The sequence below is a fragment of the Grus americana genome, chromosome 5 (assembly GCF_028858705.1).
Source record: "Grus americana isolate bGruAme1 chromosome 5, bGruAme1.mat, whole genome shotgun sequence".
NCBI classification, from domain to species: Eukaryota; Metazoa; Chordata; class Aves; order Gruiformes; family Gruidae; genus Grus; species Grus americana.
The window spans coordinates 6,848,558-6,864,221 of NC_072856.1; the positions used below are offsets into that span (position 1 = coordinate 6,848,558).

Sequence of the window (15,664 nt, forward strand, 5' to 3'; positions counted from 1 at the left end):
ACGCTTTGCAGATACAGCAAAAATCTTGAGCCCATAGTAGCATACCACTGTCACCATCAAGTGAGAAACCAGAAGTGGAAAAATGACACACACCTACATCCTGTGTTCCTATGTCTTAGAAAGCTGAGGTGGAGCGTGTCTTCCTCCTGCTATCTCCATAACAAGAGGGAAACAAAAGTATTCACAGCGTAGACTTCTGGAGCATGTCCATAAAGGACACCACCAGTTAGTTTTGCAAACCCCAGCTTTGCAACTCCTGCTCTTAAGCTGCCAGCTCTGGTTTAGGAACTGCTTCCTCAAGAAAAAAAAAAGAAAGAAAAGAAAAAAAAAGAAAAATCATTACTTAGTTTGCTCTGTGTGACTAACACGCTTTCGTTAGCTTGCCTGTTAGTAAAACTCCAATATTAACTAAACCATAATAGATTTACCTTGAAATAGATTTTCCAGATCATTTCAATAACTGGAGCACTCATGGGCCAACATGACAGGTAACGTAGAAATCTCCTTCCTAGAAAATGGAGGGAGAGAGAGAGAGAGACATAGTTATTGACAGCCAAGAATTTCTTTTAACTAAAAAGTGCTTTAGACTCGTAAGAGTCTCAAACAAATAGAAACACGCGAGCTCTTGGCTTACACAACAATATCCTCTCCAGAGAACTGCTCACATGGTGTGTACGTGTGTGTATGTAAATGTAGCAGGTACAAAGGTAGCTATGATTTAAGGAGTTGACGAGAAGTGATGAATACAGTGATACAGAAGCTAAATGTCATATTAGGAAACTACTCCACCCAGGCATATTCATTAAAAGCAACTCCACTGTCCATTAGAAATACTGAAGTCTCAATCAAGTGATTGCAAGTGGTTTAGAAACGGATAGTTGTAAATGTCTGAAACAACTGGGTTCACTGTACAGTTCTCAAAACATGGTGTGGTTATGGTCACTAAATAGCTGCAATGTGCGTGACAAAACACCCAGTTTGAACTCGGGGTGAGCTGTCAAAGGGAAAGGAGACCATTTGTGTCAACAGACAACCAACCAAGCAATCGCCTGCCTTTGTTTCAGGTGTTGCTGTACTATCTGGAGAGCCCTCGTATCCAGATATCACAGAGGAGTTGCCATATGCTTTTTCTGCTGAGGGGTCTTTCTCCAGAGAAGGACTTATCTACCAGCCTCCGGAGAGAGCTGGGGATTATGCTCTGGACCCCGCTTGCTGTTCCACACTTTCTGGGGAGGAACCATCCCTAAACCCCTGCCTGTGGTGCAGCCAGCTCCCCAGCTCGCTTGGAGCTGCCATTCACAGCATCCTTGATTGCAGCTGGCTTCCCAAGTGTCTTGAAAATTACTCAAAATTAAATTAAACTGTAAAGCTTGGATTAAAAAATTATGATTTGATTTGCCAAATTAGTCTTTCTAATGAGCCAATTAAGTTCCTTGCTAGCGCGAATACTTGAAGAGCCAAGACCTGCTGTTTCCCAAAATAGGCTTAGGAAAAATTGGAACCGATCTTGGTTTTTGGAAGTGAACACGGCAGGCGAGGCATTGCCATCGTTATTCTAAAAACGCAGTCTGTACATAGGCAGCTAACCGAGGCATTTTCTCCCAGATGAAATACCAATGTTTGGTTTGGAATCAATTTCACAACACGCTTGCGAATGCAGACCATACATCGATGCCAATGCATATCATGAATTCATCTTTGTGTGCTATTAGAAGAGCAGGGTATAATTTTACATAAAAGGTGTCTACATCTGGTACTGTTCATATGCTCTTTCCCCCCTTCCCATTCAAAATAAAAATAGCAACATAGGAAAAAGTTGGGAAGCTTTCAAGAATTGCTGTGAATTACATGAGAAGGAAAGTTTCAGTACGTCTGGAGATTTGCCACGGACATTTGCACACCGATTCCAGCAAATCTGTCCTGGTGGCATAGCAATTTGCCAACATGTTGCACACAGCAATTGAGAGCCTGCTTTATTTTTAGGAACAGACACATGGCTCTTTTTATACCCGACGAGGACAAAACCTCCCAGGGACAACTTGGAAATGCCCTTTGAGGGGTGTCAAGAGCCCTCTGCTTCCCAAAATTCCTCGTAAGAGAGGAACAGCATGTTTTGGGGCACGCAGAGCAGAGGACTGGGGGGCCTTTGGCTAAAGTCATCTATCCCTCTCCCAGCGGAGGGCAACACTTGCCTAACAACTGTCTCGGTACAACTGCAAGGAGCACAAGCCCAAGCACAGCTAATTCCTTGAAGAGAGAGACCATCATTAAGACAGAAACTTTAATACCAGTTTTTTGATAGTTTGCAAAAACTGTCATCTGTCTAGGAGAGTGTAAAAGGAAATAATTACCAACAAAACAGAGGTAAACAGACACTCTCCCTGAGATATATTCATGTGCACAGATACCTGGGAAGTATTAACTGTGTTATAGCAAAACTATTAATCCAGACTTTCTATTGCATTTACAAAAGGAGGACTTGTTCCCTGCCTCTAAGTAAGTTTTACATAAGTAAAATGTATTGCTTCTGCCTTTGTTTCCTTCAGATTACCAGCATTTTTCCGAAGCTCACTGATGTGACAACAGCATTCCAGATCTGGACTCAGCAGTGACAAAAAAACCCCCAAAATCTCTGGATCCAATATTAAAACAAACCAAATGTGTATCAGTATTTTCCCCAGAATGCTACATTCTTCTATTTAGGTCTAAAATTCTCATTTCTTCAACTACTTTCAGTTCGTGAGGCCATGCAGCTTAAATAATTTGACTAAATTTTCAACTAATGTTTCCTGATGTCATAAATGTTTACCATGAATGCAAATGCTCCTTACGGCTTCCCAGACACACTGGTGTAGCTATCCAGAGGGCCTTGGTAGAATTCCCGTGTACTTTTTCACATTGAGAAACATTATGGATTGCCCCACAGTGAAGTACTCAAAAATAAAAAATAAAACCTGGAAAGTCATATTCCAATACTTCTTAATGGAGATAAAGCTACTGTAAAAATTTTTTTAAGTATGTGTTTCATACTAGCAAATACAATACTGCAAAACCAAAATGCGAGGTACCTCCTATTTTCTACAGTCGTGTTATTCCTGATTTACACTGTACTGTGTGGCCAATATTAAAATTTGCTCCAACAAGCCCTAAACTCCTTTGAACTTTCTGTTTCCAAAATCAGCTAGAAAAAAAATACTTCCTTAAAAACGTCTTGAAGCACTACGGCACTTAGCGGCAACCTTTTCTTCTATTTCTGTTGTACGCTGAAGAGTGATATTGCTTTTCCTAACCAACAATTTCGTTGGGCTCAGGGTAGTCCATTCCAGGAGCTGAGTTTTGGAGGAGTGTGAGCTTAGCAGAAGCTGTCCGTTTATGTAGTTTGCTGTTAGCAGGGGGGTAAAAAAAGGGAAGAGAGGGTGTAAAAAAGGAAAGCAAAATCCAAGCAATATTACTATCAATATGATAGTAGGAAAAAATATCCATAGCATAATAATATATGCAACCTCTATTCCTTTTTCATTCTGTTGAATGGCAGTAGGTACTTATTAGTGGCAGCACAGCTTTTCAGAAACCTGAATTTGACCTACCCAGTCATAAAACATGGCCTATCATCACCATTTTTATTTGTATGCAGGGACAGATTTTAGCTAAAATATACTGGCGTACCCTCATTGACTTCAAGGACCTACGCTTACAGGCATGTACGAAGAATGTGACCCAATGTTTATTTGTTTTTCAGACCACAAAAGTGGTACTGCACAATCTACCAATATATTTTAGTAAAGCCGACCAATGGAGACTCCCTTTGCTTTAATGCACATATTTTCATGCTTCCCACAGATCTGCTACTTTTTCAGGCTCTCACTAAACCAAAAATGCATCTGACTTCCAAACATCTCCTGACTTTGTTGAGTTTGTTCCCATTACTTCATTTTTTCTTCTGCACATACATCAACTAATGTTAAACAATGAAGACAACCAAAGCAGAGTTTTGCTCACAGGTTATTAAATGACCATTAATCTTTTCCTTTCGTTTTCAAGTTCTCCAAATAGCGATGGAGTTGGCTTAAGTCTGAACATTACACAGTTAGAAATACAGATGTGAAAGCTGGAACGGAGAACATGGCTGAAGTAGTAACCAAGATGGTGTAGCAAATGAACAGACGTGTTTGCATAATACCATGGCAGCCTCCTGAAAGGCAAAACTATATAACTTGCCAGAGCAAACAGATGGTTACACAGCACGTGAGAATATATTTCTTTTGCACAAATTCAGCTGAAGGAATGTAAAATAATAAGCTTATAGTTAAAGAACAGATGATGAATAAAAGGTAAACAATGAACAGGAAAATGTGATTAGTCATCTTTCGTTTATTTCACTGGGCCTGTTACCTAAATCAATGACAAAACTACCCTTAACTGTACGTGAAAGAGTCTTGAATCCATTGTGCGTGCCTACTTATGATGTGGCAAGCTTCTAGCTGCACCTGCCAGCACTTGCTTTCAAGCACTTGAACAATTACAGAATTAGCTTGGTTTGTCAGAAATAAAACTATGGGTTTGAAGAAAGAGCACGTGCAAAGACAAAGTGGGGTAATTTTAAATGTCAAAATACAGTTTAATAATATGTAAAATGTTAAAAACAAAATTTTAAGTGCACCTACGATATTTGATATGCCATTCCTATGTTTCTCTTCATTTGTTTATGTTACACTGCTGCAAACTGCTGAACAGGAATAGCTGCATTTTATTGATGGATGTGGTAAGCCCATAAACATAGATTGGGGAATTTAGGGTGAGAGAGAGAAAGGGAGAGGGCATATGTTAAGGAGAGAAAGAGCAAGAGGGCTTAAAGACCTCAAGTGAAGATGAATTCTTGGCTCCACTGAAGATTATGGGAGTTTAATCAATTATTTCAGCAGGATCAGTATGGTAATGGTGGCTAAAGTGCACTCAGGTCTTGTGCAACAAATTTCAGATGAATGTCAGGTATCATTAGTCCACATAAAGTTAATGAACAGTATTCTCTTCAAATTGCCTTTGTACTTGAACTTCATTAACAAATTGCATAGATTATCAAATTATAAACTCTGTTCCCATTAAAAAAAAAAAGTAGGTAAATCATCTCTTAATAATCTCTTGAACTAGCTATAGCACACTGAGGAGAAAGCTGACTGGAAACAATGAACTTTGTGATAAAAACAAATAAACTAATTTGCTCTTTCCTTCATTAAAACTTTAGATGACCATTCCAGAAACAAATTGCTATGGCTGAGTAGTTATCTCTGCAAATGGTTACCACAAGATCAATGAAATCAAAATAAAAAGGTTAATTCTTTTATATATTTCTGTGTGGTTCAAGAATGGAAGAGAAAGTAATACCGAGGATATGAAAATGTGGAGCAAGAGTGAGGTTAGATAGATATAGAATCATAGAATGATTTGGGTTGGAGGGGACCTTAAAGCCCATCTAGTCCCAACCCCCCCTGCTGCAGTCAGGGACACCCTCCACTAGATCATGTTGCCCAAAGCCTCATCCAACCTGGTCTTAAACATTTCTGGGGATGGGGCATCCACAACCTCTCTGGGCAACCTGTTCCAGTGCCTCACCACTCTAACAGTCAAGAATTTCTTTCTACCATCTCATCTAAATCGACCCTCCTTCAGCTGAAACCCATTACCCCTTGTCCTGTCACTACACTCCCTGATAAACAGTCCCTCCCCATCTTTCCTGTAGGCCCCTTCAGGTACTGGAAGGCCGCAATTAGATCTCCCCGGAGCTGCCTTTTCTCCAGGCTGAACAATCCCAACTCTCTCAGCCTGTCCTCATAGGAGAGGTGCTCCAGCCCTCCGATCAGCTTCGTGGCCCTCCTCTGGACTCGCTCCAACAGCTCCATGTCTCTCCTGTACTGGGACCCCCAGAGCTGGACACAGTACTCCAGGTGGGGTCTCACAAGAGCAGAGTAGAGGGGCAGGATCACCTCCCTCGACCTGCTGGTCACACCTCTTTTGATGCAGCCCAGGACACGGTTGGCTTCCTGGGCTGCAAGCGCACACTGCCGGCTCATGTCGAGCTTCTCATCAATCAATACCCCCAAGTTGTTCTCCTCAGGGCTGCTTTCAATCCATTCCTTGCCCAGCCTATAGCCGTGCTTGGGATTGTGCTGACCCACGTGCAGGACCTTGCACTTGGTCTTGTTGAACTTCATGCGGTTCACACAGGCCCACCTCTCCAGCCTGTCGAGGTCCCTCTGGATGGCATCCCTTCCCTCCAGCGTGTCGACCACACCACACAGCTTGGTGTCATCGGCAAACTTGCTGAGGGCGCACTCGATCCCATTGTCCATGACGCCGACAAAGATGTTGAGCAGTGCCGGTCCCAGTACCAACCCCTGAGGAATGCCACTCGTCACTGAGCTCCACTTGGACATTGAGCTGTTGACCACAACTCTTTGAGTGCCACCATCCAGCCAATTCCTTATCCACCGAGTGGTCCATCCATCGAATCCATGTCTCTCCAATTTAGAGACAAGGATGTCGTGCGGGACAGTGTCAAACGCCTTGCACAAGTCCAGGTAGATGATGTCAGTTGCCCTTCCCTCATCCACCGACGCTGTAACCCCATCATAGAAGGCCACCAAATTTGTCAGGCACGATTTGTCCTTAGTGAAGCCGTGTTGGCTGTCACCAGTCACCCCCTTATCTTCCATGTGCCTGAGTATAGTCTCCAGGAGGGTCTGCTCCATAATCTTGCCAGGCACGGAGGTGAGACTGACCAGCCTGTAGTTCCCTGGGTCTTCCTTTTTTCCCTTCTTAAGAATGGGGGTTATGTTTCCCCTTTTCCCATTGGTGGAAACTTCACCGGATTGCCAGGACTTCTCAAATATGACGGAGAGTGGCCTGGCCACTTCATCTGCCAGTTCCCCCAAGACCCACGGATGCAACTCATCAGGTCCCATGGACTTGTGCACCTTCAGGTTCCTTAGATATTCTCGCACCTGATCTTCTCCTACAGTGGGCAGTTCTGCATTCTCCCAGTCCCTGCCTTTGCCTTTTGCGACCTGGGCAGTGTGGCTCAAGCATTTGCCAGTGAAGACTGAGGCAAAGAAGTCATTGAGTACCTCAGCCTTCTCCATATCCCGGGTAATGTGGTCACCCATTTCATTCCGGAGGGGACCCACGTTTTGCCTCGTCCTCCTTTTATCACTAATGTACCTATAGAAGCTTTTCTTGTTGTCCTTGACATCCCTGGCCAGACTAATTTCTCTCAGGGCTTTGGCTTTCCTAACCTGCTCCCTGGCTGCTCGGACAGTTTCTCTGTATTCTTCCCAGGCTACCTGCCCTTGCTTCCACCATAGGCTTCCTTTTTTTGTTTGACTTTGCCCAGGAGCTCCTTGTTCATCCATGGGGGCCTCTTGGTGTTTTTGCTTGACTTCCTCTTTGTTGGGATGCATCGCTCCTGAGCTTGGAGGAGGTGATCCTTGAATATATAAAGATTACGAAGCCCCTTTTAACTACAAAATACAAAAATTCTCTATATTCCTTACAGGAAGTGATTCTATATGGGGAATGGCCACAGAAGGTCTGAATATAGTAAGAAGTTCCATGAAGCATAGCTGCTGGTCATATAGATAATGTCTTAACACCTTTCCCTTCAACTGCTTAACACTTAAGGACCATATAGTTTCTCTTTAGATGGTCTCCTTTGAATGTTCCATTCAAAAACCTACCCACAAAGACAGCCTTCGGAAGCTATAGATCTGATAAAGATTCCTGATAAAGAATATATATTCTTTTAACTTTGCAAATAAAGGAGGAACAATTAAAATACTGAGATTTATTCCCTGGAAAGACATTTACCACCCAAAATACTGGGAAATGTTAAAATCTTTTCTTTGGACTATTTTCCACTGAGCTATCTCAGCATCTCATGAAGTCTGCCTAAATCCCATTTCTGTGCTTTGTGCCAAACTTCTCCATGGACTATGCTTCCCATTGTGATAGGATTTCTGCGATGCAAACTGTGTTGTGTGGCCAGAATCCAGCAGGAAAGATGTGGCTCTTCCAGTGAACCCAGGCCCTGCCGCAGGAGTGAAACAAGGCACTGTGAAGGTATTGTAACAACTGAGATCAACACAGATTAATAAGAAGCAGATTTAAAAGGAAAAGAATTGGCTTAGGTTTACAAAGTGATGTTTTTTAGAGCTAGCCTGACAAAAAGTAAGCAATTCCTTCTCCACTGCAATTTCTTTTCCAGTAGCAAATCCAAAAGTTCAGCAAAGGAGTTTTAAAAACACCTCGTTTCACCTTCCACAAGACGACAGAGCACTATCCCCCAGCTCACACAAAAGGGCAATGTTTTTCCCACTTGACCATTCAGCTTGAGGGCTCCTCCAAGAGCAGAACAGGTCTGACTTGAAGCTGTCAGCTTTTGTTGGAGCAGATGAGCCGAGCTGTCGCAGTGTTTAGACAGCAGACAGAAAAGGAAGAGGGCAGGATGTGGTGTAGTGGTTATTCAGTAGGTGGCACTTTTCTCTATGAGGTTCCAGTCTGGCAAAGAGCCCTGGTCAGTCAGATCCCAGACAACAGATATATTGTCCAAAGGTTCAGAAATGGAAAAACGTTGGGGTTTTTTTCTGATGCTTTTCACTTGCAGAACATAAACACATGGTAGACTTCAGCTGGACTAAAATAGAGAGGCGAGGAGTCCATCTGCACAGAACTGCTTGCAGAACTGACCTTGCTACTTCTGATTTACTGTGGTCGAAGAATACAGCCTTGTGCCTTGCTGCAGCAGGAGGTGTGGGCTGCTGCTGGAGGCTGGTAAGTATTGTAGTGAAGCCTTGCATTCGGTGTTTTGACCAAATTCAAATCTGGTCAACGTCACTCCGCCATCCAAAAGTATCTTCAGGGTTTAATTTGGCTGATATATTCTTCTCTGTGTGCCTTGTACACACTTCTTCTGTCAACTGCTATTTCTGTGAGAGTGGCTGCTTTCCAGGAACGGAGAAATTGATTTCTGTATGCAAATAAAGGAGAGAGAAAGAGGGAGAGCGAAACAAATTCAACTGAGTTCATGGTTCATCTGACACTTGTTAGAAACTCAGAGAGGACGCGGTAAGAAACTGTGGCCACCTGAAAACAGTTAATTAGGAATTAGACAACACAATAGTTACCTTGCTTTAAGAGAAATTTCTCCAAAGGGTTAATTACAGAACCAGAAAAAGACTAACAAAACAAAATAAAAAAAAACATGTGGAAGGCATCAAGCCTAAATTTTCAACATGAGCAACACTAATAGACCTTTTCTATAGCCAGGCACAACCCCTGTAATTCTACAAATTAGACTAAGCCCCTGGGAAGTATGTGCCTGCAGCTGCTACGCAGATGTGCAGATAGAAAATAAAGCAGATTCTTCCAAATAACACCGGATGGTTCTGAAGCTAATAAAATTACCACTGATCCAGTGTTAACTGACAATTTTCCTTATAAAAAAGTCATATATTTCATCTTATAGCAAAACGCATTCAAAGCTGAAAAGTATTCTCCCATGGATGGGCAACAAATTTAATTCTTCCCACTTCAGAGTGATTGCCATCTTCTAAATATTAAGTTATTGTTCAAAGGCTCTCTTTGGGAATAAGGAAAGTTGTCCTTGGTCCTTCTTTGGGAGTAAGAGCTCTTCCTTAGGAAGCTGGTTAACATTTGTCAAGACAGACAAATGCACACACTCTCCTGCAAGTATTTGTCCAACATGTAAACACAAACTTAGTTTCTGCTTGTGAAAGATGAAGGCATAGCCCCAGATAACCTGCGTGGTTGGCTGATTGTCAAGATCAGCTAAGAACCAAGTTGCATATACTGCCTCCCTGCTTTGCTATCGTGTGACTACATTCTTATCTGCTTTTCCTATAGTTTCTGCCCTCCACATAAATGCATAGTGAAGTTTGGATTCTGCAACAAATGCAGAATCAGAGGTTCCCAACAGAGCTTGAAAAAACTAGGTAACCAAACTCAACTGCACTGCAGCAAGCATTGAGGGCAAACTCTCACTTCAGAGATGGTTAGACAACTAAATAAACGTTCAGAAATCCGGCCTTAAGCACTTGCTCTTTGGCACTTTTGACAGCCACAGCTCTAAGAGCTAAAGTATCTGACTCTCCCAAGTATACGTTTGGCATGGAGTCCACATGGATCCTACAAAGACCTTTAACAACATGATATTCTCAATTTGACCAATTGAGAACCTTTTATACATAAGTCACAAATGTTCAGACACTGAACTGACCTTCAACAACCTTTACAGAAACCCTAATTAAGAGGAACAGCAACAGCACACCAAACACTTCAGAATGCTACTCCTTTATGAGAGCGTACTCATTCATAGGTAGACTCAAAATAAGCAAAGTGGAAAGAATTCCCTTACATTTGGAGAGGGAGAATCAAAAATAAACAACGTGATGATGGACATAGAGGGTGAGGCAGGAAGGGACAAGAAATAGAGCAACCAGAAAGAAAAAGGAGGACGAGGACTGAAAATGGAGGAAAATGGATGAGAGTTGAGAGGGAATGTCACTGATGTGATGAGTTCACAGGCAGGTGGCAGGTGCAAGAGATCTCTTACCCATTGGAAAACACAAGGAAATGGGCAGGTTAGAAAGGAAGCAGAGGTATCTGACAGGAATTACTTTAGCAAGTATTTTTCCCTCCCTCTCTCACCTTACTACAGAATTGATATTCATTTTAATCAAAATGGAGTTTTTTATATGTTCTTCTTGGAATCTAATCAAAATATTGCCTCCTTAGTCAATATATTTCTTAAAGTCCCCAAATGTACCTAAAATATTCCCCTTCACTATAACTCTAATGGCCTACAATCATTTCAAGCTGTGTTCTCCTCAGTTAGGATAAACGATGTTGTGCCAATGTTTGGCTGATGAAAACCTCCAGAAAAATACCAGCAGCTTAAAAGGGAGACGTAGTAATTTTGCAGAGGGCACTCCTCCCTGTGAATTACTGTTCTGTTAGCATCCCACCATACCATTAGGAGACACCACTCTGATAGTAGCGGTAGCTGTCCTCAGGCTTGTTTACAACAAAGCGTATTTGCTAAGGCATCACCACACCAACATAACTACTCCCTTTCTACTCCCCAACTACTATAAATCTCTCAAAGCTTTGCATTATGCACCACAAAAGTCCCGGAGATCCCTGCAATCTTCCATAGAAGTGAGTAGTTTAACAAGAGCGGCCTTGACCAGTATAGACATTGCTAATACGTTTCTTAAGCTAAGTTCTTCCACATCGTTTCCTCAGAGTGCAGCGCTTTCCGTCTCATCCACTTCCAGGGCAGAGCTACTTATGTGGACTAATGGTTCGGTTGCCATTTTCCACTCTCATAGACTGGAAAGACTTGCCCATAACATCCTGTTTTTAAAGTTCTTTTCCAGATAAATATGTGATCATCTTTTTAAGGCTGTTTTTCTGTAGCAGTTTAAAACATTACAGACTCTGACACCTACCTCATGGGAAACGCACTCACGGCTGACGCCCAAAGCAGTGTTCACGGCAGCATCACAAGAGATGATCCCATTCCTGGTCCCCGCCTCGCAGATGACCCCCAGCACATGGCTGACTCTGTGCATCCTCCACCGGGGAGGCAGGTCAGGATGAACCTCCTGTCATGCCTGTTAGCACACGCTGAAGGAAGAGAGACTGGTCTGGCTGCTGGTCCCACTTCCATCCTTGGGGACCATTCTCATTAGGTGGACTTAGGCATCAACATGATGCCAGAACATGAGGAGCAGCTGCTACTTCTCCATGTCCCATTCAAGAAGTGAAGGGAGGAAGCTACAGCTTCACTCGTTGGCTTTCGGCACCGGCTGTTTCTTTACACGAGAATAACTGGAAAACTAGCTGAACCCAGGAATTGGTAATAAAAGATAAAATACTTTTTAGACAGTGCATATGCTTCTGATCAGGCTCGCCTGGACAGCAGTCCAGGGCTGTCATTGTTGCAGAACAAGGCTGCTTTGTTTTTATTTATTATTGGTAACATGGAGGCAGCTAATGGCCCCGGCCAAAAGTCAGGACCGTACTGCATCAAGCGCTGTTCTGTAAAATCTTAAGTAAAGATGTTTGTCTCAAAAGCTTGTATACGAGACAGGCAGTGGAAGGAAGGAAACGCTATCTCTGTTTTGCTATGGCAACTGATGCACCGGGATGTTTGTGCAGGGTCACATAGGAAACCTGTAGCAAAGCCAGAATTTGAACCTACATCTTCTGCATACAATTACAGCACTAGCGCAACAGGTCCTTCCTTCCTCTCAAACATTTGTTGTCTGACTTCTAGCTGAGGGCTTGAACCCAAGAACATCAGCATGGAAAACAAGCCTTAAACAGTCACATCGAGAAAGTAACTCCATCAGCAATCGGCAGTCAAAAATCACAACTGCGCCTGCAGATCTTGACAGAGCAGTCGTTCCACTGGCGACTGCAGCCAGACACAACCTAGCTCTATTTATAGGGCTCCACAACACACATTCTAGGAGGCACTTTCCTGAGCCAAATTTGAAAGCCATCCATGAGGCAAAATGGCAAAGCTCGTTTTCCTCCTGTCTCATTGCGCTGCGGAGGTGTGAGCACAGTGCCAGGGGATGCAAATTCAGACCCACCCTTACTGGCAGGAGGAGCTGGACATAGCTCAGGATATTGTTCAACATCTCTACTGGTTCACTGGTCAGTGCTAATATCATTGTTTTCATCGAGGAGCCTTAAATAAGGTCTTCAGAAATTACATGTTCTTTCCCAGAACATTCATTTTGGGGAAGGTTTGCAGAGCTAATGTCTTTTGACTGATGTTGAGCTTGTGCAGAGCAGGTTGCCGGTTCACAGTACCAGAAAAGACAAAGAGCAGAAAGAAAAAAGCAAGGAAACTGAGAGCAGCAGATATTGTGAAATTAATAGCCTTAATTTACTGTGTATCCATCTCGGAAGTTATGGTAACGGAACATTTCATTTCATTTATTCACAGATTTGAATGAGAAAAAGTACATCGGCTGATTACTAGCACAAATCCTACTATTAACCGTAAACTAGTATAGCAAATTCTACTTCAGAAATTTAAGTTAAAGTGCATCCTGCACTCTTCTTCCCCACTTAGTTATTGCTGCATGTCTCTGAAACTCAAGACTTTCAATTTACAACAATTCTTTTTTAATTTTCCAGAAATCCAAAAAAGCACATACATATGGTGACACAGCATTTGTTTTCTGAAACCAAATTGTTACTGCACATGCAGCTTTGTTGTCTGCTGGCCTAGGAACCCAGATGCTTTAACAAAATGTCATTTCAGAGCTGCTCAGTGGCCGTTAGAGGTTTCCAGAAGCCCAGTTCCCTTACTGCTTCAGCTGGGACCCTTGGCCCAGCCCATGCCATGGGCTTCTAAGCTCTTGTCTCCTGGACATCCCTGGAGATGTAGCTTCTACAGCTTGGGGAAGGTCACCATTCAGAGTGACCTGGTCACAGAGAAGCTGGCCAGATAAAGAGAACGAGGGCAGAGTCCATTTGAAACCTGCCTGACAGGCGGTGTTTCACTGGAGTTGTGCTGCTGGCTAAAAACCCCCTTCTTTTCTTCCAAAATCCATCTTATTCCAGAAAGTTACCAAACAAGTAGCAGTTCACTCTCTTGTTTTCTCAACAGTGATTGGGAACGAGCCAAATTACAAAAGGTGTTGATCTGATTTGTTGGCCTGCCCAGTTCTACAAATTCCAAAAGCTGTTTGTCACGTAAAGCAAAATTCTCAAAAAGATGGATGAGAGGAATGTGGATTCACTGATTTTCCTGGATACAGTTTTGGAATTTTGTAAGGTGACTCGACAAATCAAAATTTTGATGGTTAAAAGGTGGCAGAAAAGTTTACAGGAACAAAGAAGCTGCACTGTATGAAGGACAATACAGAGCTTCCAGCTAGAAATCCAGATGGAACAGGGGACAAAACAGTTAACAAAATCAAAACTAATAAATTTTAAAATAGTGGAGGTCTCTCTGTGGACTCACAAGATGTTATCTGGAAGGGAAAGGAGAGGGTGTTTGAGGACAGAAGGATACATTTCTATACTACTTGCAAAAGTCTTCCCTAACATACCAGGTCATTTAGGAAGTTTTACATATCCCTTTAAAATGCCTTTCCTTTCGCTTTTTTTGACAGGCCTTTCCCATTAGCAGAAGTGGGAAATGCAGGCAAATTAAAATAATCCCCTCGAGCTATTGTAGGGAAGGTTCCTGCCACTTCCACCATTGGCTCAGCTGCACCCACCACCAAAACCTGTAGTGGGAGAACTGGAGTAAATAAAGCAGCAGTGACCTTGTGCACACTACAAGCACCTAAACCGGAGTGTGCAGGGGTCTGCTGCTCAGGGCTAGAGAGCCCAGTGGTGAAATGTTATTATTCAGAGCCTGATTTACCACTAGTACTTCCCAGCACGGTTACCTGGAGGCTAGCAAGCCTAGGGAATACAAGAGATGTTATGGAGCAAAGCAACTGGCAGCAGGAAAGGTACACAGGCAGCATTCATTGCACCCTCTTAGCTCGTAAGATTTAGGCCAGTATCTGACCGTACAATATGTACTCGTGCGGTTCTGTGCCACTCATGACTTTGAAACCAAAGTGAGACTTCTTTGTCTTCCCAGTCCATTTTTCCACCAATATTTTACCAGAGTGCACATAGTAGCTGTTGCATCAGCTATTATTATGGGCCACTACTATTAGAACTGAGAAAAGGCTTGTTAAACCATGAACTTTTGGACCTATTCGTTTCAAAGTTAGAAAAACCAGCTGGACGGCTATAGATCTAGGACACAATCTAACTAGGGGTAATCCCTAGATCCAGTAAAATTAAGCCTTAAAACCAGGGACTTCACCTGAATAATAAGGGAGATTAGGATTTGATCCCATGTCCCTGATGTTAATTTGTCACCCTATATTGCCTAGCAGTAAACAATTAAGGGCAAATCCTGCAAGGCTGATAGGAGTCCAGGGAAATTAATGCCTGGCAAAGATAAGGAAAGTATATTGTTTCCTGTTTACACTGGACATGAGCTTTATATAATTATCCTACCAGTTAGGATTAACTGGGCAATTATCCTAGCAAACAATGGGACATTGATGACAGCAAAACAAAGGCATCTCAGAGCAGCAGCTCCTGTGTCAGCGCTGCTGCCAGCCGGAGCCCCACCGAATCGCCTCGGTCCTGGCTGGCGTCCCAGCCCTATCAGCCCTCCAACAAGGGCTGCACAGTTACAGGGGGAGCAGCAAGGGAAAACAGTTTTCCTAACCTGTCAGTGTTTAAGAACTCAAACATTTTTCCTTACCACAAAAGGAGTTGAAAATTTGGAGGGAAAAATGTCCACAGACTAAGCGCACGCAGAAGAACAGATTGGCTGGAGAGAGCAGCTTTGCTTTCCACGCTTTTGAAACGTTTCCTTCAGATTTTGACCTCCTTTATCTGAGCAAAAGCAGCATTTCAACACTGGAATAGAAAAAAGAGAAACTGTCAGAATGGGAATGTCAAAGGGCCTTTTTTTTTTTTTTTTTTTTTAACCCAAAAACCCTCTAAGCAGGAGACTCAGCTAGCTGAATCGTTCTTGGCAACAATTCCAGTT

The 15,664-nt window shown here is 42.8% G+C and overlaps 1 protein-coding gene across 2 annotated transcripts in view; it reads right to left on the bottom strand.

Moving 5' to 3' along the window:
* Positions 1 to 455: 455 nt before the first annotated feature.
* The window catches only part of CCDC34 (coiled-coil domain containing 34), a 63,394-nt gene continuing 48,185 nt past the window's right edge, over positions 456 to 15,664 (bottom strand). The window contains exons 7-8 of one of the 2 annotated variants that reach the window (XM_054828772.1): positions 15,374 to 15,531; positions 456 to 508 (exon numbers count right to left, since the gene is read on the bottom strand). In XM_054828772.1, the coding sequence (XP_054684747.1) occupies positions 15,416 to 15,531 (116 nt within the window). In that variant the 3' untranslated portion in view covers positions 456 to 508; positions 15,374 to 15,415. Of the gene's footprint in view, positions 509 to 8,935; positions 9,020 to 15,373; positions 15,532 to 15,664 lie in introns of those variants that run through there. The other variant, XM_054828771.1, reaches the window with a different exon arrangement.